The sequence below is a fragment of the Diadema antillarum genome, unplaced genomic scaffold (genome assembly GCF_040938485.1).
Source record: "Diadema antillarum isolate AM-2024a unplaced genomic scaffold, OU_Dant_1.0 scf00000008, whole genome shotgun sequence".
NCBI classification, from domain to species: domain Eukaryota; kingdom Metazoa; phylum Echinodermata; class Echinoidea; order Diadematoida; family Diadematidae; genus Diadema; species Diadema antillarum.
Genome location: NW_027270897.1, coordinates 4,513,448 through 4,539,168, shown reverse-complemented (window position 1 = coordinate 4,539,168; position 25,721 = coordinate 4,513,448). Strand labels below are relative to the sequence as shown.

General features: G+C 38.5%; 1 protein-coding gene across 1 annotated transcript in view; it reads right to left on the bottom strand.

The window, feature by feature from the left end:
- Positions 1–616: 616 nt before the first annotated feature.
- The window catches only part of LOC139718156 (uncharacterized), a 40,154-nt gene continuing 15,049 nt past the window's right edge, over positions 617–25,721 (bottom strand). Inside the window, exons 11-27 of the mRNA XM_071629643.1 lie at positions 22,434–22,551; positions 21,065–21,144; positions 19,818–19,941; positions 15,272–15,370; positions 11,520–11,615; positions 11,034–11,121; positions 9,836–9,909; positions 8,047–8,171; positions 7,036–7,261; positions 6,297–6,444; positions 5,291–5,457; positions 4,846–4,931; positions 4,206–4,272; positions 3,927–4,097; positions 2,807–3,013; positions 1,819–2,004; positions 617–877 (exon numbers count right to left, since the gene is read on the bottom strand). Of these exons, the coding sequence (XP_071485744.1) occupies positions 755–877; positions 1,819–2,004; positions 2,807–3,013; positions 3,927–4,097; positions 4,206–4,272; positions 4,846–4,931; positions 5,291–5,457; positions 6,297–6,444; positions 7,036–7,261; positions 8,047–8,171; positions 9,836–9,909; positions 11,034–11,121; positions 11,520–11,615; positions 15,272–15,370; positions 19,818–19,941; positions 21,065–21,144; positions 22,434–22,551 (2,185 nt within the window). The 3' untranslated portion in view covers positions 617–754. The remainder of the gene's footprint in view (positions 878–1,818; positions 2,005–2,806; positions 3,014–3,926; positions 4,098–4,205; positions 4,273–4,845; positions 4,932–5,290; positions 5,458–6,296; positions 6,445–7,035; positions 7,262–8,046; positions 8,172–9,835; positions 9,910–11,033; positions 11,122–11,519; positions 11,616–15,271; positions 15,371–19,817; positions 19,942–21,064; positions 21,145–22,433; positions 22,552–25,721) is intronic.

The window sequence follows — 25,721 nt, the reverse complement described above, 5'->3', positions numbered from 1 at the left end:
CTTCCCATATTCCTGTATAAGCTGTTATTTTTGCGAAATCCACAAAATCACATTTAGACCGTGAATTTAACAACATGCAAAAATGCATGAAGTGTATAGTGCGCTTATGAAGGCCTCTGTGTCCATTCGTAAAAACATCTCGCGAAAATGTCTGTGACTTCCTCTTTCGTGAAAATAACAGTGTATACAGTAGCTCTCAACTCCCAGTCCTGTGACAATAAAAATCAAACTCTACACAAATTCATTTTCATTCACTATTTGCATTATTTTTCAGTTTACTGATTCTTCTTGAAGTTACCACAAATACATGAGACTCTTAGCTGTCAGCTCTGTTTATGTCATAAGAGTCTGGGGTCTTTCCTTGGTTTATAACCTGTTAATTCCTGGGTATTAGCCCATTATATTTTGAGACTGTTGGTTCCTGGCTTGTCTGGTAACATGTTTCCTCCAGGCTCTTGGCTCTGACTGCAACACAAGATTGACAATTCCTGTGTAGGAGGTTCTTGGCTAGAGGCTCCAGGCACCAGGTACTGGCACACTAACTCCTGTTGGTTCCTAGTGGTTACAGCTGTTAAGAAAAAGAAAAGAAAAAAAAAAAGAAGATATTTGGCTCCACACAGAGAGAGGAACCTCCTTCATTAAACTGTAAATGTTCAAACTGCCAGTCTACAATTTTAACTCTGCTTCTCAACCAGCGAAGACATCTATCTGGAAAAGTCCTTTCTCTTGATGTATTTCTCTTCTACCTTCATCTTCATGTGCCAGCCAACTGTTTAAGAGTTTCCTGGACCTTGTTACATGCTTGGTGGACATCATGTTCTATTGCCACCTTGACAGGGAGGAGGAGGTCCAGAATTTCCTTCAGCTTCAAGTTAGACTGTGAAATAGAATGTAGAGAACAACTAATGTGTGATTGAGCTAGTTGGCGACATAAGCAAAAGCAAACTTTCACAATTGTTGAAAATTCATCTCAAAACCATACAAAGGTGGCTGATTTACTACAGCATTGCTCTACTACTTTGGAAATCATATGATAAAAATATCATAATCACCAACCATATACTTGTCAATGTAGACTCCTTTCCCCCTCCCCCCCCCCCCAAAAAAAAGAAGAGAAAATGCGTAAACTTTCCAAACACTCAAATACTACACCAAATCCCCTAACATGTAGTATTGCATCATGGCTACACAAATGCTGTTACCTGAGATACTATTGACGCTACCCTGTAATTCTGCTAGAGATTCAGTGTAATTTCAGTAGGTGACAAAGAAATTGGCATGCTTCATATACAGGAGCCTACTAGTGTGTATGGCACATGCCATGATATAGCCCATAAATCTCATGTAATTAAAGGTACTCTAACTAAGGGGGAAAAATACATGTAACATTTTATAGAGACTAATGAGCACATAAACAGAGAATAAACTAGCACATTAAATTTATGAATTAGCATAACTGTACAGGGTGCACAACGTGAGAGTTACAGGAAATTGGAGCCTGCTTGGGCACTTCTGGTAGTGGAAGCTGGTTTGAGAATCATAGTCAAGGGGCAGTGGGGATTTGGTTATTACAAGCGAAATTATCATCTTTACCATCTGATGGTACACATACACTGTAACAAGAGGAAACAGTATAGTAACCCCAAAGTACTGCAAGCGGCCCTTACGGGCTGCATATTACACAAGACTACCACAACATGTCACTATGTACCCCATGAGTTAAAATGTGACTTAGTTCTTTAATTTTTAAATTTTGAGCCAGTTGAAGATTTCCCCACCAAACGTGATGACACAACCAAAAGTCCTATTGTTACCAACCTGCTTCTCAATGACGATGGTCTGATCACCAGTCTGGGGGTGCTTCTCCACTACCTCCCTTAGTTTGTCACCAATCACTCTGGGTAGAGACTGGGGAACAAGGCTGCCTGGCTCATTCAGCACCTCCTGTACCTTCTCCAGGTATGCTGTACTCATATTACCAAGGGTAGACTCCTTCACAGGAAACTATGGTTGCAAATTATAGGACATCATCAGTTTAGACAGGACTTTTATCCTGGGTAAGCCAGGTGAATATAACAGTTGTCTACTTAAATGTAGATATTTTGTGCACATGTGCTTTCATAAATGTCCAAAACCAGGGACACATGATATAATCAAATATGTATTTTACCACATCTGATACTCACAGGACATATTTATCATGTGTAAATCTTGACTACAAGCAGGAAGTTTGAACTGCTTTGATTTAGTACACACAAAAAGGCAGACTTGATCATAAATGAGGAGTGATAGGAATAACTAGTTAACCACAAGCTTTGACTTGGCATTTTTTTTTTAAATTTCATGTTAATACTGTCACCTGCTTTCATAGACCATTTCACTCTTACCCCACTGAACTTACTCAGCATGTCAACACCACATAATATAAAATTCTGTGTCTTTAATTTGTTCACAGAAAAAGGTATTCACTCATCTTCCCTATTCAGAAAGTGAAGATTTCACTTTCAGTAATACACTGATAGGCGACCAACGTTATAATTTCATGATCAGGTTTAGGGAGATGATGGAATGAAATTAATTCACATCTACTGGTGACCATGAAGCAGCTAGTACAAACAGAATGTAGTTTATTAAACAAGGAGAGTAGAAAGTGATCAGGGCAGTCAGTGTGTGGAGTATAAGGTCTGGACATTGTCTTAACATCCTGCTCAGCACAATAAACCAGTCCTAGGCAGAAATGTTTATGCATGGTCCGGAGGTAAATTGCCTGTTGCATATTTCACAGATTATCATCTTAGTGACCAACCTTCTTGACTGGAATGGTAACCCCTTTCTTGGCCTTTGCCTTTGCTGCTTCTACACTCTCCGTGTACTCTAAGGTTTCCATGGTGTTAGGATGCTGAAGGACGTAGCGGATGACATCACACAAGGAATTGGTGAGGGCAAAGATGTACTCAAACTTGAAGGCCACACTGTGCAGCATGCGCCATGTATCAGCAAAGTACTCTGCATTCTGCTCACAAGCAAGAAAATGAGATGGAAGTCTTTTCTTTTAGTCTGTCTTTCAGCTGTCAGTCTTTTATATCACAGAGGAAAAAATCACATTCTGAAAGGTTAAAATAACATATTAATTCTCAGTGTCAAAATGTGGTGTTCGGCACAGTTACAGCACTCTATGCTCCTTTCTAGTGGCAATCTTCTGAGCAATACTGAAAAGTTCACAATCACTGATGCAATTATGGCACCAACTCAAAATTCAGAAAAAAAAAATCTAATTCATTTGCATGAATAAAGCAATAACCCCAGTTTTGATATACCTAACTAAATGAATGCACAATGCATGTGGGAGGCCTATATGCATAATAGACAATCTATAGAAGAGATAACAATGAATGTCCATTGATCACAATCAATTCTGAGAATTGGCTCAGGTATGCAACTTCTGACTGAAGATAAGCTGGTGTTTTGTAAGTCAACAAATTGACTACTGCCTAAAAGCCATATTAATACAGTGCTCACCCTTTAACTGGGAACCACTTTAGCAAGAACCCCAATTAAGTCAAAGTGCAACGTAATTTCAGCTAACACATTTGCTTAGTGTTATTTTCACTGCATAATCACGACCATAACTCACATTCTGCAGCATATTTTGGATGAAATTCTGCCATTGTTTCAAAAAATGTCTCATAATTGATGACCAAACCCAGAAAATACTAAAAAAAGATCTAATTTTCCTAATAGCTATTTTCAAGCACAGTAAATGGCAACATGCAGTACGCATGTGGTAGACGGAACAAGAAACTTCAAGACCACACTGCAGTCAAGTTACAGTAAACCAAATTGCTCATCTTCAAACAATTGTAGAACTTACTCATGATTAGTCCTTGTATCAACTTGAAAATTTCTGAGCCTGGATGAAGACTAACCTTGTTGATGAGGGACTTGGTCATGAGCAGCTTGTGTACCCCAATGAGATCCTGGTCCCTTAGCCGGCCCAGCACACTCTTGTCTATGGACTTATTGATGACAGCAACGTTGGTAGCACCGAGGGGGTTTTCAATGACAGAGACACCACTCTGCTGGTAGTGGTTGATGGCCTGTTTACAGTATACAAAGAACCAAACATTACTAGAAACAAGTTTGTATTCTCTTCAAACGAGCAATCAATTCGTATGTTATGAAATCCTCAAGAACAATTTGCTTACCTCCTCCAATGACAAGAAGACATTCTGGTAAAGGAAGATGGGGTCATCTTGGAAATAAGCCACATGCCTGAAAATAAAAGTTCAAGACTTATATTTAGGGTTTCATGAGCACCCTTGCCAGCATCTAACACGTAGCCTGAAAAGTCGAGAGTGTCCATGATCAAGTGGGGTGTAATTTTCATTTGGAAATACATGAGAAAACTGGTTTGCGAACAAACAAACCTTAAAACAAGAATTGCGACAAGACAGCGCCAGCATAGTGCTGTCGAATCCAAAGAAATCCTGATCAGACTTTGTCTTCAAGGGGATACAATACATGTCCCTTTGCTTTGTCATCTTTTATGTTGTTTTCTTTCTTTACTTTTTGTCAAATTACTTCAGATGTTAAAAATTTACTCTTTCACAAATTCTTTCCTCCAAAATACCAAACCGCACCATACCGAATTTACAGCTTTTAAATTCTAGCTCTTCATTTATGATTCATACAGCAAATAATACAGAAAGAAAAATCATTAAAAGAAAGGAAAGGAAGAAAGAAATGAAAAAGAGAAATAACATAAGAATGCTATTACATGCATATCCTTATCATATAAATGTACTTGTACTATGATATACAGCTAGTGGCATTACCAAGACTTACTTGTCTTCAGCGTGATCCACAAAGAGGTAGTGCATCATGTAATATTTATGGATAGCCACATACCTCCAGCCAATAGCAGTGTAGACCTGAAGAAACAGTAGCAGATACATGTACCACAAAACACAGATGTCAACATAGTGACTTATTTTGTGTTTCTTATGAAGAAACAAAAATAAATACGATCATCCACATTTTATGATTGAAATAAGTGGAGCATTTTTAATTCTATATGTCTGGTAAGCCATCTTGTCGATGAATGTTCACTGTGCATTACTACAGTTCACTGTGTATCAGCTTTCTTTGCAGCATTATACAACCACAACAGCTGCAGAAAACAAAAATTATCAGGAATTTCACGTAAAAGTTTATTGGTCAACCAAGTAACATTTTCCACTCCATATTTTTACAACACATTTCCCTAGAATACAAAATGGGCTCAAAATACCTTTAAATACAGAGCACTTTTCTGATTGGCTGCTTTGACAATGACTGACTCCGCCCCTTGCTGATCTTCTTCCAACTTGTCCTGGTTCAGAGCAAGCTGGTCATTGACATAGAGTCCTGTTATCACATACTTCTCTGAGCTGCACAGGTCTGCTATGTGGTCATAGACTACAGTGAATAAACATTGAAATAGAGCTTGGTTATCTGCATGGTTTCTACCTAATTTGACTCTAAACAAGATGTCAAGCTATTTCTACGCAATCACACCAACTTCACTGACTTTTCCCCCCAAATTTGAATTCACCTAAGATTCTTTTGAATGCATGATTAGAGTATCACAAAGGGTCTACTTTTCACGAAGTAATAGGATTTATCCCGACTTTGCTATCAATACATTTTGAAAAGTATGTGTGACGGTCACTATAACCTGAAATGTAAAGATTCAAACTGAATTGTTCCTTGTTCTGAAGTGGAACACATTGATGACTATGATAAAAGAAAATTCTGAAATAAGAAGGCATTAACATTAAGATTGCTTAAAAAAAAATATAGGTTAGACACAAGACATAAGACTTGATGGACAAATGAGGTTTTTTTTTCATAAGAGAGTGATAAATAACTTAACTGAACACATAAATAATTCTTCTTGCAATGGCTATAGCAGTCAAATTTGAATATATTAATGTCAGATATCAGTTTTTAGGAATTGTGTTGGAATCTTGACATTACAGGCCCACTCAACTTGTCAAAGAGCCTTGACCAATTCTTTCAATTACCATTCAAATTTTACACAATGGCTTATCAAGTCTGAGCCATCTTTTTCAAACAAACAGCTTCATACATTGAGGTATGAGCTTTCTTTAATTTGTCTCCCTCTGTACAAATGAAATTTGTACATTTGAAGAAAATTCATGTCTCAATCTTCACCCTTCATATTAGTAATCTCTTGCTTTCAGCTTTATACATTATAAGTAACTTGTACATTTAGAGAAATCAGACCATCATACCAAGTTTAGCAAAGAGGTTGATAGCACTGTGGTCTCTACCCATTGGTCCCCTGATGTAGTAGTGTTCATGAAGCTCCAGAAAGGGTAGGTAGGGCATCATTTGGCCATAGAGGGGCGAGTGTCCACTGATGGCTAGTCCTGATGACAGCTGGTCCACATTAAAATACACCACATATAAAATGACTAATTTATCGCATCACAACACACACATATCACTCACTGAACTGATGGAATTTAGAATAGACTTCAGCATTCTGCAGAGATACCATTAACCGAAACACACAGACCGCTTGGCTACATTTCGTATAAAAAAAACCCAACCAATTAAAAAACATGTATACCAGTGATATACAGTATATCTGATATTACAACAAATTGTTTGGAAGAAAATAATTGTGACTAATTCTTAGACTAGAATAGGTTTGTGTGGTCTGGATTTCAAATAAGACATTTGTCTTGTAATTAATCAAAATTGTAGTAATATGTCACAAAAATGAACAAATGAAAACAATATTTTTATCATACCTGTCAATTTCACATACTTGTTGTGAGTACTGAATGTGATTTTATTCCTTTAAAATTCGATAGCTTGCATTCACACAAGGATTTCAAATGTAGCTTTCCCATGGACAATAACACTAAGACTTGGTCTTGAATTTTTCATTCTGAATTCTGGAGGACTTGATGATAATTAAAACCTTCTCACAGTGTCTGTGGTTAGTCATGGGAGGTAACATACCTGGAACTCCCCTCTATGACTTGCCATGCTATGGTTGGTCATCATCTCTATCATGACTGAGAGCTTCTTCAGGCTGGTGGCCTGCACTCCGGCCATAGCGGACGAGAGACCGTAGCCATCACATTCCTCCAGGACGGAGACATGATTGGTGCGGTCAGCCGGCCGGACCATGCCATGCATCGTCCTCGACCTCAGCTGTTGATCTGTTTCCCTCCACAGCTCCATCCTGGTGGATGCAATCAGGAAGGGGATGTAAACTGTGATATTTGGCATGATTTCATTATTCAGAGGTCACAGGTCTTCAACAGGAGTGGTGAAGATTTCTTCCCCTTTTAAATTTAATCTGCTCTTAGCTGTTACCATTATATTAAATCTGTTGCCTATATATTTATTTGCAAACCCTTCCCAATTCATCTCTCATTGTAATCTTTATTTGCACAGGTCCTATTGCATTACAGAAATTGTCTATAAAGTCAAATGAAACTTGACATTAACCATCAGTCATTCATAATGCAAATATTTGTTTGCTTTTACACACAAATATTCATGCTACAGAGCCCAGATCAATAGATTTCAAGTTAAACATAAGAAAAAAATATTTTTGAAATTTGTCTATCAGCTCCTCTGATTAATTGCAAAGGATCTCAACCCACTGCTTGAATGATGTTACATCATTACGGCCATGTGACATATATGGATTCTTTTTTTTTGCGTGTGTTTGTGTGTGTACATGTGTAATATGCTGCTGTGATTAGCTACAATAAAAATGAAGCTGTTGGTGACCTCCCATGCTGTCTGTCTTTAGGTTTTATCATCTTAAGGAACTCACATAAATATCAAAACTAATATTTAACCCTAAAAAAAAAAATGCATGATTTGCGCATGAAATCACAAGTTCCTGTATCATTTTGATGAGGTAATAACTGCAAAGATCAAAAGAGTGAAGACTTATAACCTGCTCATTTTCTCAAATGAGCGCAATGAAGTCTGTAGTGGAGTGATGGAACTCACTTGCAAGCAGCCTGTCTAAGCCTGGTGATGAGTCTAGGGTATGGGTTGGGAGGTAGACTCTCAGCCATCATTAGCTCCATCAAGAACCCCTTCCACACCTGGTCCAGCTTCACATCAATCAGGTACTGTGCAAGCAAGTAACATTATTTTGCAAGCAAGTTACATTATCAATCTTGCACTTGGTTCTCATGTCTTACATTAAAAAACAAACAAATAAAACAAAACAAAACAAAACAAAACAAAATAAACTAGAAATGTCGCTATGGCGACTGGTATGCCTCTGCCAAAATGCATGATTCTCCAAATAGGTCTATAGTACATGTGGACAATGTGTGATTACATTTTCACAAAATTGGCAAAATATTAAAATAACAAGTTTGTCACAAATGGGTTGAATGTTCACCTTCCTTGACCTAGGTTTAATTGGATGAATAGGAGAGCATGTATTTGGGGATTTAGGGACTTTGACTTGACTTTGCCCATTCATAAGTTTATGCATTGAGTAATTTTCAAGGTATGGAGAAAAAGTGCAATTTCTGTGTTGAAAAGTACATTGTCACCATTTTCATCTGGCCCTTGACCCTAAAATTCATAGGATAATCACTGTCAGGCAGAACATGCACGAATATGTAGAAAGTTTAAAAAGATAACTTGAGCCACTTCTGAGATATGGAGGAAAAAGTTAGTTCAGCACTTTCCCTTGATCTTTGACCTTTTGACCTTTGAGGCAAAAGAAAGAAAAAAAAAAAACCGAAAAAAAAAGTTTCCAGAGAATCTCTATTAGGTTATACATGCACACACCAAGTGTAAAAAAAAAATAATCCTGCTGGCATTGCATAAATATAAGGGAAATAGTAAAATGTTGAAGTGTTGCCCTTGACCTTTGACCCCTGACCATTGACCTCATGAACCCTAAATTCTCTAGATAATCACTGCCAGTCAGTACATGTACATATATACTATGTTCCATGAAGATACCTGGAACAATTTCCAAGTTACGGAGAAAAAAAGTGAAGTTTCAATATTAATACTTGACCTTTTGACCTTTGACCTCATGACCCCAAACTTTCACCAGAGAATCTTAATTGGGTAATACATGTATACACTAAGTTTAAAGAAAATATCTTCAGGCATTGCATAGATATGGTGGAAATAGTGAAATTTTACATATTTGACCTTGACCTTTTGACCTTTGACCTTAAGCATGTGCACCCAAAAGTTGATAGGCACAACATCACCCCCTAATACACATACATGCCAAGTTTCATTAGGATACCTCAAAAGGTTTTTTAGTTACGCTGTCCACAAAATTCATTACGGACGGAAGGACGGACGGACGGACAACCCGAAAACATAATGCCTCCGGCACCACTTCATGGCGGAGGCATAAAAAGTACTCAGCACTTGTCTATTCCACACAAGATACAGTGTAATATTTCATTGGCTTGTCACTTGCCGTCATTTTATTTGCTCTTTGGGACACCTTATGGTTTTCTTACAATGAATTCAAAGCTTTGGTTTGAATTCATTGTTTTCCTTGACAGTACAACAAATTGACATTTTCAAATCACTTTATCTGTAGTACTCAAAATAAACAATGTTATACCTTTTCAATTAAGATTCAAAGATAAACTCTGCAAATATATACTTTTCTAATGTAGGAACAACTTTATGAATAACAGTTTTAAAAATCAAAGTTCACTTTTGCTTACATAATTTTTAATCAGAATATTACAAACACAAATACAAAACGATACTGTATATATATCACAGAGAAATTAAGAATTACCTGCATAAGGACTCCTTCTGTTGCCATGACAACTGGATGCATGCTTGTTTGGACTGACCACTGTACATTGACAACTGATGATTAAAAAATAGACATCAATCAGTTATCAAGTTTGTCAAAAAATCTAAGTTTTCATAGAGTAATGATTCTGGGAATAGTTTCATGTAACATTTCTTAGTACTGGTAATGCAAATTCAAGCTGTGGCTGGTGTTTCAAATGGTTGAGAAAAGATTTGTTGAGGGAAGAATATCATACTCTACAATTACAATCAGTACTTTGGAATGAATCCATTGTATTAATAAGTTAAACCCATGACCTGAACACATTTACTTCTATCAAGCTGCTTCAACAAGCTGCTAAAGACATGAAGTCCATTCCTTGGATTGAAACATTCCTTTTAAACACATGACATTATCCACATATGGAAGAAAAACAAAATGTGACCCTGCACCACAAAACATATGAAGAAAAGCAAAAAGTTGCCAGACATAGATTTTTAGTTAAGGGCAGATTCTGAAAGAGCAGACTTTAAGCTTTAAAATGATGTATAATTCAAATGGACTCTCCTAATCTGAGTGAATATTGGAAAGAGAGCACACACTCTGGAAAAGTGTGAACTGAGAAAAGAGGCTCTGAAGTGCAGGGTCTATTCAAGCGCTTAACATTTTAATACTAAGCTGTGCTAGGTGTGTGAAGAATAGGACAAAAAAGAGGATGTAAACCATTGTAGCAACAACAATGAAGGGATTATCAGATTAAGCTGAAAGTGATCATGCTCTATCAACACATTCTGTCCATGATCAATGTCAACTTTCAAAGAACTTAGTAGCATTATCCTTTCAAAAGTTATTAAGAGTTGAAAGTGAAGAGTGTGCAAAGGATTTTCAAGAAATGAAAAGGGGCCTCGAGACCTTAATCACACTACTCTACCAAAAAAGTTGTAGAAAAACTGCTGAAAAAGCACTTTCCCATTCATTTCATGATCCCAAACTTAGGAATAATATAGAAGTATAGCTCTTTAAAAAAATATGGAAAACTCAAAATTGACTTGGTTGACCTGAAGTAACCTTTTTTTGAGTCCTCACGTAAAAATCAAGGGGTGCGACATTTTGTAGGTTTTGTGATGCACCGCCACATATTATTGTGATAAAAAAGGAAGATAAATCTCCTATTTGATAGACTAGCTTCAAGACATACCAAGGTTTTTCTGTTGAATGATGGAAAGGGTCTCCACACCATGCTTGAAAATCATTGGCTGCGTCTTGATAGGTTGTCCCTTGGTAGTCTGCTGGTAAAAAAGGGTATTATGCTATTACATAAGCTCATAAAAAATGGGCAATTCCTCAATAAATGGTCAAGACTACATACAAGCAAGAATTGGTGCCAAGAGCCACGAGTTAAAGAGTACAAAAATGAGAAACAACGAAAGACAACGAAGGATCAATACCAATCGCACTAGCTTACCACCAAGCCTCTGATAAAAATGAGCTAAATACACACAGCTTACCCTACGTATTACCTCTTATAAGACAGAGAACAGCAAATACTCCTTGAAAATTTAGTCACATGCATGATATGATTGCCAAAGTTTTACGAATACCCCACTGTACTGGTTAGTCCTTGTGATAGATAAAGTCGATCAGAGTTTATTGCCTGCTGCATGAAGATGGATTAATCTCTCACCTTCTTTTTGATGCTGCTTTCTGGAATGGCTTTGACTCTGGTCTTCAGTTTTGGTACTTCTTCAGGAAACTTGTTTCTGAGCTGAACAATGTATTCCTGTATTGGGGACACCAACAAAGATTTAATAGACCAGTTCAAAGTTAGCGTGATGCAAATGACTTCGTATTTTAAACCATGAAAACAAAACAGCTGCAAATCTAGATATTATTAACTCACTGTTAACAAGCTCTCTTGAACGTTTTTTCACTGCAAAATACAGAAACCATTCAGGTGCTGTCCATGACATTGCAAATTACAACTTTGTGTCATAATTACGTCAATTTTCTCACATGACCCTTATCTCCTCATGTGCAGAATGTAACTTCAAACTGGCTTATTGTGAAGTCATGGATTCTTGAGCCCTGTTTTTCCCATCACCAGCCGGTAAGCCTGTGACACATGGCTTACAGGAAGGCTGCACTCTCTAATCATGAGGAAGAGGAGCTATGAGGAAAGACAGAGGAGGAAATTCAGACAAACTGAATAGAAGAACCTTCATTCTAATCAGATGGAATATAAGAAAGTTAAAAAATTTTGCGGCTTGGCATATTCTCAACAAAAAGTGGTATTTGTCCCATTGTCATAATCACACATTAGGCAAAACAATACTATCATTGCCTCAAACCTCATTCAAAGAGTTGTATCTATAGGTATAACAAAAATTATCCTCTTTGTCAATTATTCAGCAATATCAACTCCTATCCTTTACAAAGTCATCAGTGTTAAAATGTCACAACTCTTCAACAATTTAACAGGAAACTAAACATTCTTCTCAAAGAAGAAATTTATAGGAAATAATATCATATAAATTGACTGTTTTCCAACATTTAATGTTATTTTGATTAATTTCTGACATAAATCATGCAATAAAGTTGTCTCTGCTTTGAATATAAGAATCTTTATTTTTACCAAATTTGAGCACTGGAAAAAGTTCAATGCGGCTACGAAAAGTGCCAAATCTGCGACGTCACTAAATGTGTATGCAACCTAGTGGGATTTACGTATCTATAGGCAAACTGTGTGCACTTTTCAGGAAATTGGTGTGTAATTTGTTGTCAATCTAGAATAAATCGTCCGCCAAAACTATATATTCATGTTGTGAAATTGTTTGTTTGTTTGTGTTCATTGGAATCATTTTTTACACCCATGAATTTACGAAAAAACAAAGTTTTAAAAGCACAAAACCTATCGTCAGCTCAAGATTCACGATTGCCGTGATCAGCTGTTCCTTCGTACAGCCACAATTTGCTGTTATTATTGACACAACAAATCGATCATTGTGGGGGAATTGCGTATAGCTGATGTAATTTTACATACTCATGAAGGATGATAACTAAGTCAAAGAGCTGTAATTGATTGGAAATCATTTTTACACCCATAAATTTACGGAAATACGACGTTTGAAAAGCACAAAACCTACTGCAATCAGCTCAAGATTCGCGATTGCCGTGATCAGGTGTACTCACAACAGTACCAGCAGAATCGGCAGTGAAGAGGTATTCCTTGATGCTGTGATTTCAGCTTGATTCTTCTTCGAAATGGCATGATGAAGGTTTGTTAGATACATGTGACCTTCTTTTTCTCTTGTGTGTTGGTTTAAATTCTAATTTCTACCTCAACTTGCTAAAAAAACAGTCTAACAAAACGGGAAACTGCAACATTTCCGTGCTGAGCAGCAGTCACGATACATGTGTTGCATGTGCTTGCACCGCTGCTGCAGCGATCCCCATAGTATAACACGTAGGTTGCTTGGAAACAAGAGGGTCCTCGGCGCTGTTGACCAATCGTGCACACGTATTTCGATCACGTGTCTTGGTAAGCAACAAGGCTGTTTACACGACTGGGAGACGACTTGCATAAACGTACGCATGTTTCAGACGAATTTATGAATGAAAGTGAGTACCATGACATCATGCCATGACCATATTTGGAATAAGCAGAGGTAGAGCTTTCTGTTAGTACCAAATGTGTCAGGGTTCAACGCAGAATATCTAAGACACGATCGCCAAAAGAACAGTCATTTTCGCTGTAAGCGAAGGCGATTTGGTCTTTAGATGTAAGATTTTGGCCAACTTTTTGAGATTGACATCCCACTTTTCTCTTCAAAATTCCACATTTTGTAGGTTGTATTTCAAAATGTTGTTGATATCAATCAGAAACTAGAAAATTTCCCCTACAACGTGATACCAAAATGTCAATTTGGTCCATGAGGTAGGGCATTTTTTGACCTTTTTCGGGCTGTAGCGCAAAATCACATTTGCCGAGAAGTTTCGGGTTTTGCCAGAGCGGGTCTCATATAGCCGTACGGCAAATAAGCTCATACACATTTGGTGACGTCACTCAAATCCGATGTTTCTTGTAGCGAACGGAGCTACGTGGCCATGGAAATGGGGTGATTTTTCAATCTCAAAAACAGTTTGGGGGTAAAGTTACATCGTCTAAAAGATATCCAGTTTTGTTAACTAGCTTCTTAGCTTTCCGTAGATATCAAACTTGTCATATTTCTAGATTCTCTATAAATTTCTGCTTTAAAGGGATGGTACAGTATTGGTGGAGATGAGAATTGGGCTTTTAACTTTTTGCAAGATACCAAGATAACACTTATGAAATAGTACAGAGCACACCATACAAAGTTTATTTGATGAAAATCGCGTTTGGAATGACTGAAACATCCAAAAACAAAGTAAAACAAAGCGATCGTAATAAAGTGTGGGTCCCACACTTTATTAGAATCGCTCTGTTTTGGATATCTCAGCCATTTCAAAACCAATTTTCATCAAATAAACGTTGAATTCCTCATGGAATTACATGCTTTTTCATATTTCATAAGATGTTTCTCATTATCTCACCAAAAAATGTTAGAAACCTGAAATGAGGTCTCAACCAAAACTATACGATCCCTTTCAGGTCATACAAAAAAGGAACATCTGTGAGTAAGCAAATAGTTAAGATTATGAAGGCAGGTACTAATAATCATAACCTTGTTTAATTTGCCAATATCACTGTGACACATATCACTATTCTGGAAAAAGCCATAAAATTTTACAACACCATAACTTTCCTACTTTTATTGGCTACTTCCGATGAAACCTTCACTGTTCTGTTCACTAGGTCAACTTGAGCACATAATAAATGTTCACATCAGCTCCTCAGATCCCTCCATACTTAACTCTTTTTGTGTCACAGTGTAAACCTCCTCGATGCCACATTATTCTGAGACTGCAACGCAGGCATGATTTGGGAAAACATTCTGTTTTTCATCTCCATGTATAACTTTTTATGGATTTTTGTTTTGCTGGACATGCAATGAGCAAAGTCGTAAAGAAAATTCAAAGTGTTACTCTGATGTAAATCTTATAACAAATCTCCAATTACTTTTCTTTCAAATGACTGGTAGCTACAAGTTTGTCCAAGCATGACTTACAAACACAAAACAGTGACTTAGAAACTTAGAATTTGCTCAAGAATCCAATAGGGAACAATGCTTGACATTCAATCATCACAAAATGGAAGATACGTGTGGGCAGAAGGGGATTGCGAATGTAGTTTTCATCGTACTGTGGCATTTGGCAATTTATCAATCGGTTTGTGTGGGTTTGTGCGTTTGAGCAAAATATGCGAACTTGGCAAGCCATCGACTGAGTCGGGCTTGCGAACGTGGCACACAAAGAGTTAATTATTATATTGTGGCTGACAACAAAGAATTCCCTTACCTTCAGGTCGAAATGCTTGACAAATGTCAGGGCCTCCTCTGTGAGAGCTAGCTGGACTGTGTGACAGTAATGCTCCAACTGCAGCAGCTGAAAGACTGTCTGTTAAAACAAAAGGTGGGAGAAATATGGTGACTTCATGCCATGGTGTCCATGTAAGTTTTGTCAATTAAGATCTGAATGCAGCCTTCAATAGGAGAGCATAGCCAGTATTACCCTTCTGGTTTAAAGGAGAAGTCCGGACGATTTTGAAAAAAATTAACCAAAATCTACATAAATAAAGGACCATAATGACTAAGTTTCATTGAAAAAGACCCTCCCAACTCGCCACAATCGATTTTTTAGCATCACTAATTTTGAATCGTAACCGTTCGATTTCTGTACGCCGGCGAGAAAGATCACGTGACAGCGTGACGTATCATCCTCACATTGCTTTTTGCGTGGAGCGTCAGCTGGCTCGGGGGAGCCCTGCTTGAGCAACGGTGATACGGGCCAAGCAAGCTGTAGTAGCGTACCGCTCGACAGTCTCTGACCACACAGCGGATGCACGCGGCATGATCTATTGCTTCATTTAAAACAAGGAAAAGTAGAAATTACGCGGTGCGTAACATATGTCCCCGCCAGAAGTAGCATTTTGTAACAAAATGTACAATATAGGTCAAAAATCAAGGTCAAAGGTCAAAGAAGACAAAGGTCAAAATTCTGTGTAGAAGTTTTGAAGCCCTCACCTAGTGCTATCACATAAAGCAAACGGAATCGAAATCGGATTAGAAATGGCGAAGGAGTAGCATTCTGTAGCAAAATGCACAATATAGGTCAAAAATCAAGGTCAAAGGTCAAAATTCTGTGTAGAAGTTTTGAAGCCCTCAACTAGTGCCATCATATAAAGCAAACGGAATCAAAATCGGGTTAAAAATGGCGAAGGAGTAGCATTTGTAGCAAAATGTACAATATAGGTCAAAAATCAAGGTCAAAGTCAAAGAAGTCAAAGGTCAAAATTCTGTGTAGAAGTTTTGAAGCCCTCACCTAGTGCCTTCACATAAAGCAAACGGAATCGAAATCGGGTTAGAAATGGCGAAGGAGTAGCATTTTGTAGCAAAATGTACAATATAGGTCAAAAATCAAGGTCAAAGGTCAAAGAAGTCAAAGGTCAAAATTCTGTGTAGAAGTTTTGAAGCCCTCACCTAGTGCCATCATATAAAGCAAACGGAATCGAAATCGGGTTAGAAATGGCGAAGGAGTAGCATTTTGTAGCAAAATGTACAATACAGGTCAAAAATCAAGGTCAAAGGTCAAAGAAGTCAAAGGTCAAAATTCTGTGTAGAAGTTTTGAAGCCCTCACCTAGTGCCATCACATAAAGCAAACGGAATCGAAATCGGGTTAGAAATGGCGAAGGAGTAGCATTTTGTAGCAAAATGTACAATATAGGTCAAAGGTCAAGGTCAAAGGTCACGACTGAAATTCTGTGTAGAAGTTTCAAAGCTCCCATGTAGTGCTATCATATAAAGCAAACAGAATCAAAATTGGCTCATAAATGACAGAGAAGTAGCAAATTGAAGATTTTGATCACACACGGACGCACACACGGACACACGGACGGACACACGGACGGACGGACGGACGGACACACGGACACACACACGTACGGAGCCCGTTTCATAGTCCCCTGCTCGAACTCATTCGGCGGGGACAAAAATGCCGATGTGTCAAGTGTTAGGGTGTTGTCAATACTTCAACTTTACTAGTAAGTTTTCAAATTGAAGAAATATTTCGATTTTAAATTGATATTTATCCACGATACTACCTTTACATGATCCTGAATGCTACAACACGCAGCCCGATTACGCTGTGTGTATTGGGCTGCTGGTCGTAGTTACCGGCGCGGCGCGGCGGCGGTACCAAGCTGGCGCTGGCGTTTCTTCCGCGGTTCAAGTTACATGTATACTGTCGTATTTTATCACCGTCAGACACACTTTTCAACAGTCTCGGACAACAAAAGAGGCAATAATTCTGACATTGACAGACTGATTTCAGATTGTTCACACTCAGAAGTCGAAAAAACGATCGCGGATTGTGATAGCACTTGGCAGCAGCAGACGTAAATGTATGCCTGCACAGCCCGACAACAGCTAATGCATTGTAAGTGATGGGGTGGACACTAATAAGTAGGCAGTATTATAATACATACATATTTCAATTTAAACGAAAATGTTATAGCATTGCAACTATTTTACATTAATCTTTGAAGATTTTATATAGATATATAACGAAGATTATTTGAATAAAGGAATACAGCGTTTGGCAACAGCACTCCTAAATCGGTGTACGGTCTCCTGCAGTAGCGCCGACAAGGCACACCTATGCAGGCATGCAGATACCGCCCGCAGTCAGCAGTGCAATGGGAGATTGATGCGTAGCTGGGCTTCGCTCGCGGTGCTCTCAGCTGAGGAAACTGCGCCCGATACGTCACGCGCAATGCATCCTGGGACAGATAGTACGATGGGCAGCTCGCGACGGATTCGAACATGAAGAATTACCTTATTTTAAAAAAAAATCATAGCAAATGTATCTGATGGTCTTTTCTCGTCAGGAAAAGGGTAATAGGTTCATGAAATATTGTTCTTTACACACGAAACGGCTGATAATCGTCCGGACTTCCCCTTTAAGTACCTCCACAACTGCGTGTTCTCTCATATGCAGCTGGATACAGATGCAGAAACAGAAACAAAAATGTTCACAATTACTTTGGCTGCAGTCAATGTGGTTTTTACTTCTTATGACCATGCTACAGTTCTGGGTATAATCCCTTGTCAAAAAAAAAAAAAAAAAAAAGGAGCAAAATTCTATAGTCTAAGATGTGATTTACCAATCTTCATTTGAAGCTATTGACAGTGTAAATTGATGATGAGCTGATTAAATTTTGTGGATAATGGTACATACAACTATAGCACAAAAACAGAAATAATGTCTATAGCTCTACTCCAACTGCTAGTCTTAGTGCTTATGCAAACTGAGTAGCACACACTCGCACATGCTAAGAAATGCATTGTTTACTAATGGTAAAGCTACCTCCAACAACAGCTGTACCGAATCATATAAGCTGACTTCTCATCTCATATTCACTTTGGCTTAGATTTATTCTACATTGGCCACTACAGGAGCAATTCAATGCTTAGGACTGAACAGGCACCCATGGGACTGACAGCTCTGAGTCCTCACTGAAGGACACACTCAATGGGGATACACTACAAGTGCCTTGTATAGGGGTTACTGCTGCTGCCAGGAGGTCCTACCAAGGTCCTCTTCAAGCAATGAGGATACAGTGCCTTGCCTAGGGTGTTACTGCTGCTGCCAGCAGTCCTAAAGCAGGGTCCTCTCCAAGCAATGGGGATACAGTGCCTTGTCTAGGGTGTTACTGCTGCTGCCAGGAGGTCCTAAACCAGGGTCTTCTCCAAGCAATGAGGATACAGTGCCTTGCCTAGGGGTTTTACTGCTGCTGCCAGGGGTCCTAAAGCAGGGTCCTCTCCAAGCAATGGGGATACAGTGCCTTGTCTAGGGTGTTACTGCTGCTGCCAGGAGGTCCTAAACCAGGGTCCTCTCCAAGCAATGAGGATACAGTGCCTTGCCTAGGGGTTTTACTGCTGCTGCCAGGGGTCCTAAAGCAGGGTCCTCTCCAAGCAATGGGGATACAGTGCCTTGTCTAGGGTGTTACTGCTGCTGCCAGGAGATCCTAAACCAGGGTCCTCTCCAAGCAATGAGGATACAGTGCCTTGCCTAGGGGTTTTACTGCTGCTGCCAGGGGTCCTAAAGCAGGGTCCTCTCCAAGCAATGGGGATACAGTGCCTTGTCTAGGGTGTTACTGCTGCTGCCAGGAGATCCTAAACCAGGGTCCTCTCCAAGCAATGAGGATACAGTGCCTTGCCTAGGGGTTTTACTGCTGCTGCCAGGGGTCCTAAACCAGGGTCCTCTCCAAGCCATAGGGATACAGTGCCTTGCCTAGGGGTGTTACTGCTGCAGCCAGGAGGTCCTAAACCAGGGTCCTCTCCAAGCAATGAGGATACAGTGCCTTGTCTAGAGTGTTACTGCTGCTGCCATGGGATCCTATACCAGGGTCCTCTCCAAGCAATGAGGATACAGTGCCTTGTCTAGGGTGTTACTGCTGCTGCCAGGAGGTCCTAAACTAGGGTCCTCTCCAAGTAATGAGGATACAGTGCCATGTCCAGGGGTGTTACTGCTGCTGCCAGGAGGTCCTAAACCACAGATCTCAAGATTGAGAGTCCTTGCTCTTGTCCACTGAGCATTCACTGTTCCTCTGCTAAGACATTCATGATTTGCTAGTATTGCTGCCTCTTTCTTCTTTCTTCAAATTATTTATTTATTTATTTTATGATTGTAAGATATCAAACGAAAATACTTCGAATATTTTCAAGCTGACAAAATGCTGGGTTCCAATATGTGGAAGAGCACATTTTACCCATGGCACGCATCACTCTCTTCATCCTCGATTAATGCATATATTGTAGCTATTGTCAACAGTGGATTAGATACCTGTAGTCTAAATGGAAGGATAGTGGTTGTGGATCCATCTGCCCTGGTCTGAGTCTCTGTGACCCTGTCTAGCTGTCTCTTGAGAAATCTGTGCACTGCCTCATACTCTGAAGATCTTTCATGTCTGAAAAACATTAGAAACACAAAACCGGCTGATACACTCAGGTGGTAAGGCCAATGGATTACTTTTTGCTACCCTGGCAGATTAGGAAACTTGCCAAAGAATGAATAATGATATCAATTCAAACAATTTTGAAGGTTCAAAAGCTTTGAGAATGGAAAAAGGGTAAACAGAGGAGGGTCTCAATGATGGGAACAGACAAAGTGCTCCATGGATTGAGGGGCTGATTTCATGAAAAAGGCTCTTCAAACTTGCAATGTTTCCATGAAAGCTTTGAGAATTGAAGGGTTAAAAAAGAAAGGTCCCCAGTGATAAAGGACTCCAAAAGGCTGAGAATAAGATATCATACAGGGTCTTCTCTAAATTAGATATAAGGAAGGCCCATACAAGGGACAAACAAAAGGTTCCATGGATTGAAGGGTTAACTCAACAAAATGGCCCTCTAGAATTGAAAAGTCTTTGATATGGCTTTACGAGTTAGGAATGAAAGGGTACTTGTCAGTGTCTGCAATATCTTGTCATTAGCAAAACTAATCTAATACACATTGAGAGTTATAACTCATTTATCTATAATTACCTCCGCCACAGGAGGAGGTTATGTTTCTTCGGCGTTTGTTTGTTGGTTTGTCCAAGTGCAAAATAACTTGAAAGGTTGGGAATGGATTTGGATGAAACTTACAGGAAAGGTTGAAAATGACACAAGTAACAGATGATTAAATTTTAGTAGTGATCCAGCAATTTTTGTGGATTTTATGAAGGATTTTCAATATTTTGGCAGGTAGGGTCAATGAACTTGGGAGTTCAAGCTGCACATTTTTTGAGGTTTGAATACGAGCACTAAAGTGCGTGCTCCAGTTTCTGCTAGGGCGAGGTGCGTCGGAAGTTTATGATGTAACAAAAGGCTTCTAGATTGGGAAAACAGGCGACTTTCAGCACGCATACGTATGGAAGAACAAGATCAGTGGTGAAAATGAGCTGCTTGACGGAGGTCTGCGCTCTCAGAGTGCTCCTCTTGTTTGTGTTTACATTTCATGGTTCAAACTATTTCTGTAGCTGTACTGACTCTCTACATCAGAAGGCGATCTCAGAGGAAAAAGTGCTCTTAAAGCCATCTCAGTACACTCACAGTGAATGATCCAAGGTGTGTAGCAGGCAATGCTTGTACTGTAGGAAGAGTTTGAGAGCAAACTCCTGATGGCTGTCATCCTGTTTAGTGATGAAATCAAGAAACACACAGTCTTGTTCCATGCCATCGAATGCAATACATACTAGACATGAAGAACTATTTCCTCCACAGCATTCTATCCATATTCTTGAGCTTAATTCACAATTTGTTTATTTTTAGCATGCCATTTTGAATGTAATTTAGTGTATTTGTTTTTAACTCTTTATGTGCCATGTTTGCACATCCCACTCAGTCGACGGCGTGCCAACTTCGCATATTCCGCTCAAATGCACTAATCCGCTTAAACTGATCGATAAATCGCCTACTCCCGCGGTACAATGAAAGCTTTTCTCGTTCTTTTGTTCCTTTCACATACAACTTGCATTCTATGTGGTGATTGACTATCAAGCGGTGTTCCCAACTAAATTTGCGTGTAAGTTCTAAGTTCCTATCACGGTTTCACGTGCAAAAGTCATGCCTTTACAGTAATGGAGCAACTGGTCATTACAAAAATAAATAGAGATAGATTTGTCATACAATTTATATCAAAGCTTGGCATTCCTCTTAAACTTTGCTCACTATTATGTCCAGCTTAGCGGAAATTTATAGAAGTTGTATAGACTGGAAAAACAGAATTCTTTCTCAAAGCATGACTACCTTCATGTCTCAGAATAACGAGGCACACAGGGGTTTCCACCATGGCAAATAAAGAGTTAAACAGTACTTTCAGTAATTTGTAAGTTTGTGACATGTATCAAAAGGGCTTTTGAACAGTAATTGATTAATGTAAATGTTTTTTCAGTGAGATGACGTATGACTCCACACTTAATGATAATAATATATATGACTTATATTGCGCCAAATCCACTTTGTAGAGTGCTCAAGGCCTATACATATTATCATTACCCCGGTTATTGGATAGGCCTACATCATTTCCAACCAGCACTGAACACTGCTCATTCTTAATGATTTTCACTCCTTCGGGTTAGTGTCATCCCACGTAAGAATGATAAGCTTTGATGAAAAGAAAAAAAGACATTATTTCTAGATCATTCAAAGAGCTTTCCTTTCTCCACATAGTTCAGTAATAGTCAATTCTTTATATCTGATATCATAATGCCAACACTGGACATGAGAGGTAAACATAGCTCACAACTATTCATGCCAAGAAGTTGAAGTCAGTGCTCCCTATCTGACATGCCATTTACTTGCAACAACTGTGAGGTAAAAATGTTTGCATCTGAACATCTGAACCTGTACCTGTTGAAGTGTAAAATGAGGAGAAATGATGAGTATTTCATACATTCTTGCATAGGGTAGGATTACTTACATATTGCCTGATATATGTCCGCAGGTAGAGATTGACGGATGACACTGTGTGAAAGATGTGGGACGTGCTGCGAAAAAACCGATAGATGTCCACCAAGTGCTCCAACTTATACAAGTTTCTGTGGGAGATATCAGGATTGGAATGGGAGGAATTACTGGAAAAAATCCAAAGAATTTCAAGCAAACAAAGACATACTACAAGGAAATGATACAGAAAAAGAATTCAGAGCCAGGAGAACAGTAACATCAACCTGCATTCATTCAAGAAAAAGTGGGAGCCAAAGAAACATATACATTGTAAAAAGAACTAGAAATGTCGCTATGGCGACTGATATGCCTCCGCCATAATGCATGGTTCTCCTCGGGAAATAGTGAAATTTTGAGATGACTTGACCTTTGACCCAAGACCCCTAAATTCCCTGAATAATCCCTGCCAGTCAGTACATGTACATGTATCAAGTTCCATGAAGATACCTTGAATCATTTGCGAGATATGGAGAAAAAAATGAAATTTTAATGCTTTCACTTGACCTTTGTCCTATTGACCTTTGACCTCATGACCTGAAACTTTCTCTGGAGAATCTTTATTTGGTAGTACACGTTTATACTAAGTTTCGAGAAAATACCTTCAGGAATTGTATGGTGAAAATAGTAAAATGTTGAGCATTTGACCTTGACCTTTTGACCTTTGGTCAATTTCATTAAAAAACTAATTATTCAACTACCCCATCAAATATCATCCTTGGACCAAGTTTGGTAAAATTTGCTTCATCCAGTCTTGAATTATTGCATGAACAGATATATCTTAGGATTTGACCTTGACTATTGACCTTTGACCTCTGGCCTATTTCACTAAAACAATAGCACTTGCCTCATCAAATGTCATCTCTGGACAAAGGTTGGTAAACTTTGCTTCATCCAGTCTCAAGTTATCTCGTAAACGGATACAATTTCATGATTTGACCTTGACCTTTGATCTTTGACCTCAGCTGATTTCATCCAAAAAAGTAATTGCCCCATCTGGGATCATACTTTACACCTGGACCATGTATGGTAAAATTCCGCTCAATATTATCGCGTAAACAAATTCGGACGGACGTACGGATGGACGTACGGAAAACCCGAAAACATAATGCCTACGGCACTCTTCGGGCGGAGGCATAAAAGTGAAAGCATGTACTGAGGCTCAGAAAATAAAGGAGTTAACCAAAATATACTGCCATATCAAAGGGCCTACGAAATAGCTGGGAATGAAAGGGTTATTAAAAATCTTCTGCAAATTGAAAGGGTATACAGCGGTTCACACAATAACGGGGTTAATTAAAGGGAACTGTCATATCAAAGGGCCTACAAAATAGCTGGGAATGAAAGGGTTATTGAAAATTTTCTGGAAAATAAAAGGGTGCAGAGAGGATCCGAGATTAAAGGGGTTAACGAGATGTACTGCCACATCAAACGGCCTACAAAATAGCTGGGATTGGAAGGGTTATTGAAACCTTTTTTTTTTTTGCAAAATGAAAGGGTATACAGAAGTTCAGAGAAAAAGAGTATTAACCAAAATGTACTACAGTATCAAACAACCTTCAAAATAGCTGGGAATTATTCACACTTTTATCGACACTTTTCTGTAAAATGAAAGGGTGCACAGAGGTTCTGAGAATAAAGGGGTTAATTAGAGGGAACTGTCATAACAAATGGCCTACAAAATAACTGGGAATGAATGGGTTGTCGAAAATTTTCTGGAAAATAAAAGGGTGCAAGGAGGTTCCGAGATTAAAGGGGTTAACCAGATGTACTGCCACATCAAACGGCCTACAAAATAGCTGGGATTGGAAGGGTTATTGAAACTTTTTTTTTTTGCAAAATGAAAGGGTACACAGAAGTTCAGAGAATAAGAGTGTTAACCAAAATGTACTACCGTATCAAACGACCTACAAAATAGCTGGGAATTATTCACACTTTTATTGACACTTTTCTGTAAAATGAGAGGGTGCACAGAGGTTCTGAGAATAAAGGGTTTAATTAGAGGGAACTGTCATAACAAATGGCCTACAAAATAACTGGGAATGAAAGTATTAAAAATTTTCTGCAAAATGAAAGGGTAAACAGAGGTTCAGAGAATAATGGGGTTAATTAAAGGGAACTGTCATATCAAAAGGTCTCCAAAAGAGCTTGAAATGAAAGGGTTATTGAAAATTTTCTGGAAAATAAAAGGGTGCACAGTGGTTCCGGGAATAAAGGGGTTAACCAGATGTACTGCCACATCAAAGGGCCTACAAAATAGCTGGGACTGAAAGGGTTATCAAAACTTTTTTGGAATATGAAAGGGTACACAGAGGTTCAGAGAATAAAGGTGTTAACCAAAATGTACTACCATATTAAACGGCCTACAAAATAGCTGGGAATAAAAGGATTACTGACACTTTTCTGTAAAATGAAATGGTGTACAGAGGTTCTAAGAATAAAGGGGTTAACTAAAGGGTACTGTCATATGAAAGGGCCTACAAAATAGCTGGGAATAAAAGGGTTATTAAAAATTATCTTTAAAATGAAAGAATATAGAGAGGTTCAGAGAATAAAGGGGTTAATTAAAGGAAACTGTCATATCAAATGGCCTATGAAATAGCAGGGAATGAAAGGGTTATCAAAAAATTTTCTGCAAAATGAAGGGTACACAGAGGTTCAGAGAATAAAAGCGTTAACCAAAATGTACTACTATATCAAACGGCCTACAAAATAGCTGAGAAAGAAAGGATGATTGACACTTTTCTGTAAAATGAAACGGTGCACTTAGGTTCTAAGAATAAAGAGGTTAATTAAAGGGTACTGTCATATGTAAGGGCCTACAAAATAGCAGGGAATGAAAGGGTTATTAAAATTATCTGCAGAATGAAAGAGTATAGAGAGGTTCAGAGAATAAAGGGGTTAATTAAAGGGAACTGTCATATCAAATGGCCTACAAAATAGCGGGGAATAAAAGAGTTTTTAAAAATTTTCTGCAAAATAAAAGGTTCACAGAGGTTCAGAGAATAAAAGTGTTAACCAAAATGTACTACCATATCAAATGGCCTACAAAATACTTGGGAATGAAACAGTTATTGAAACTTTTTTTTTTTGGAAAATGAAAGGGTGCACACAGGTTCTGAGAATAAAGGGGTGAATTAAAGGGAACTGTCATATGAAATGGTCTACAAAATAGCTGGGAATGAAAGGGGTATTGAAAATTTTCTGGAAAATAAAAGGGTGCACAGAAGTTTCGAGAATAAAGGGGTTAACCAGGTTTACTGGC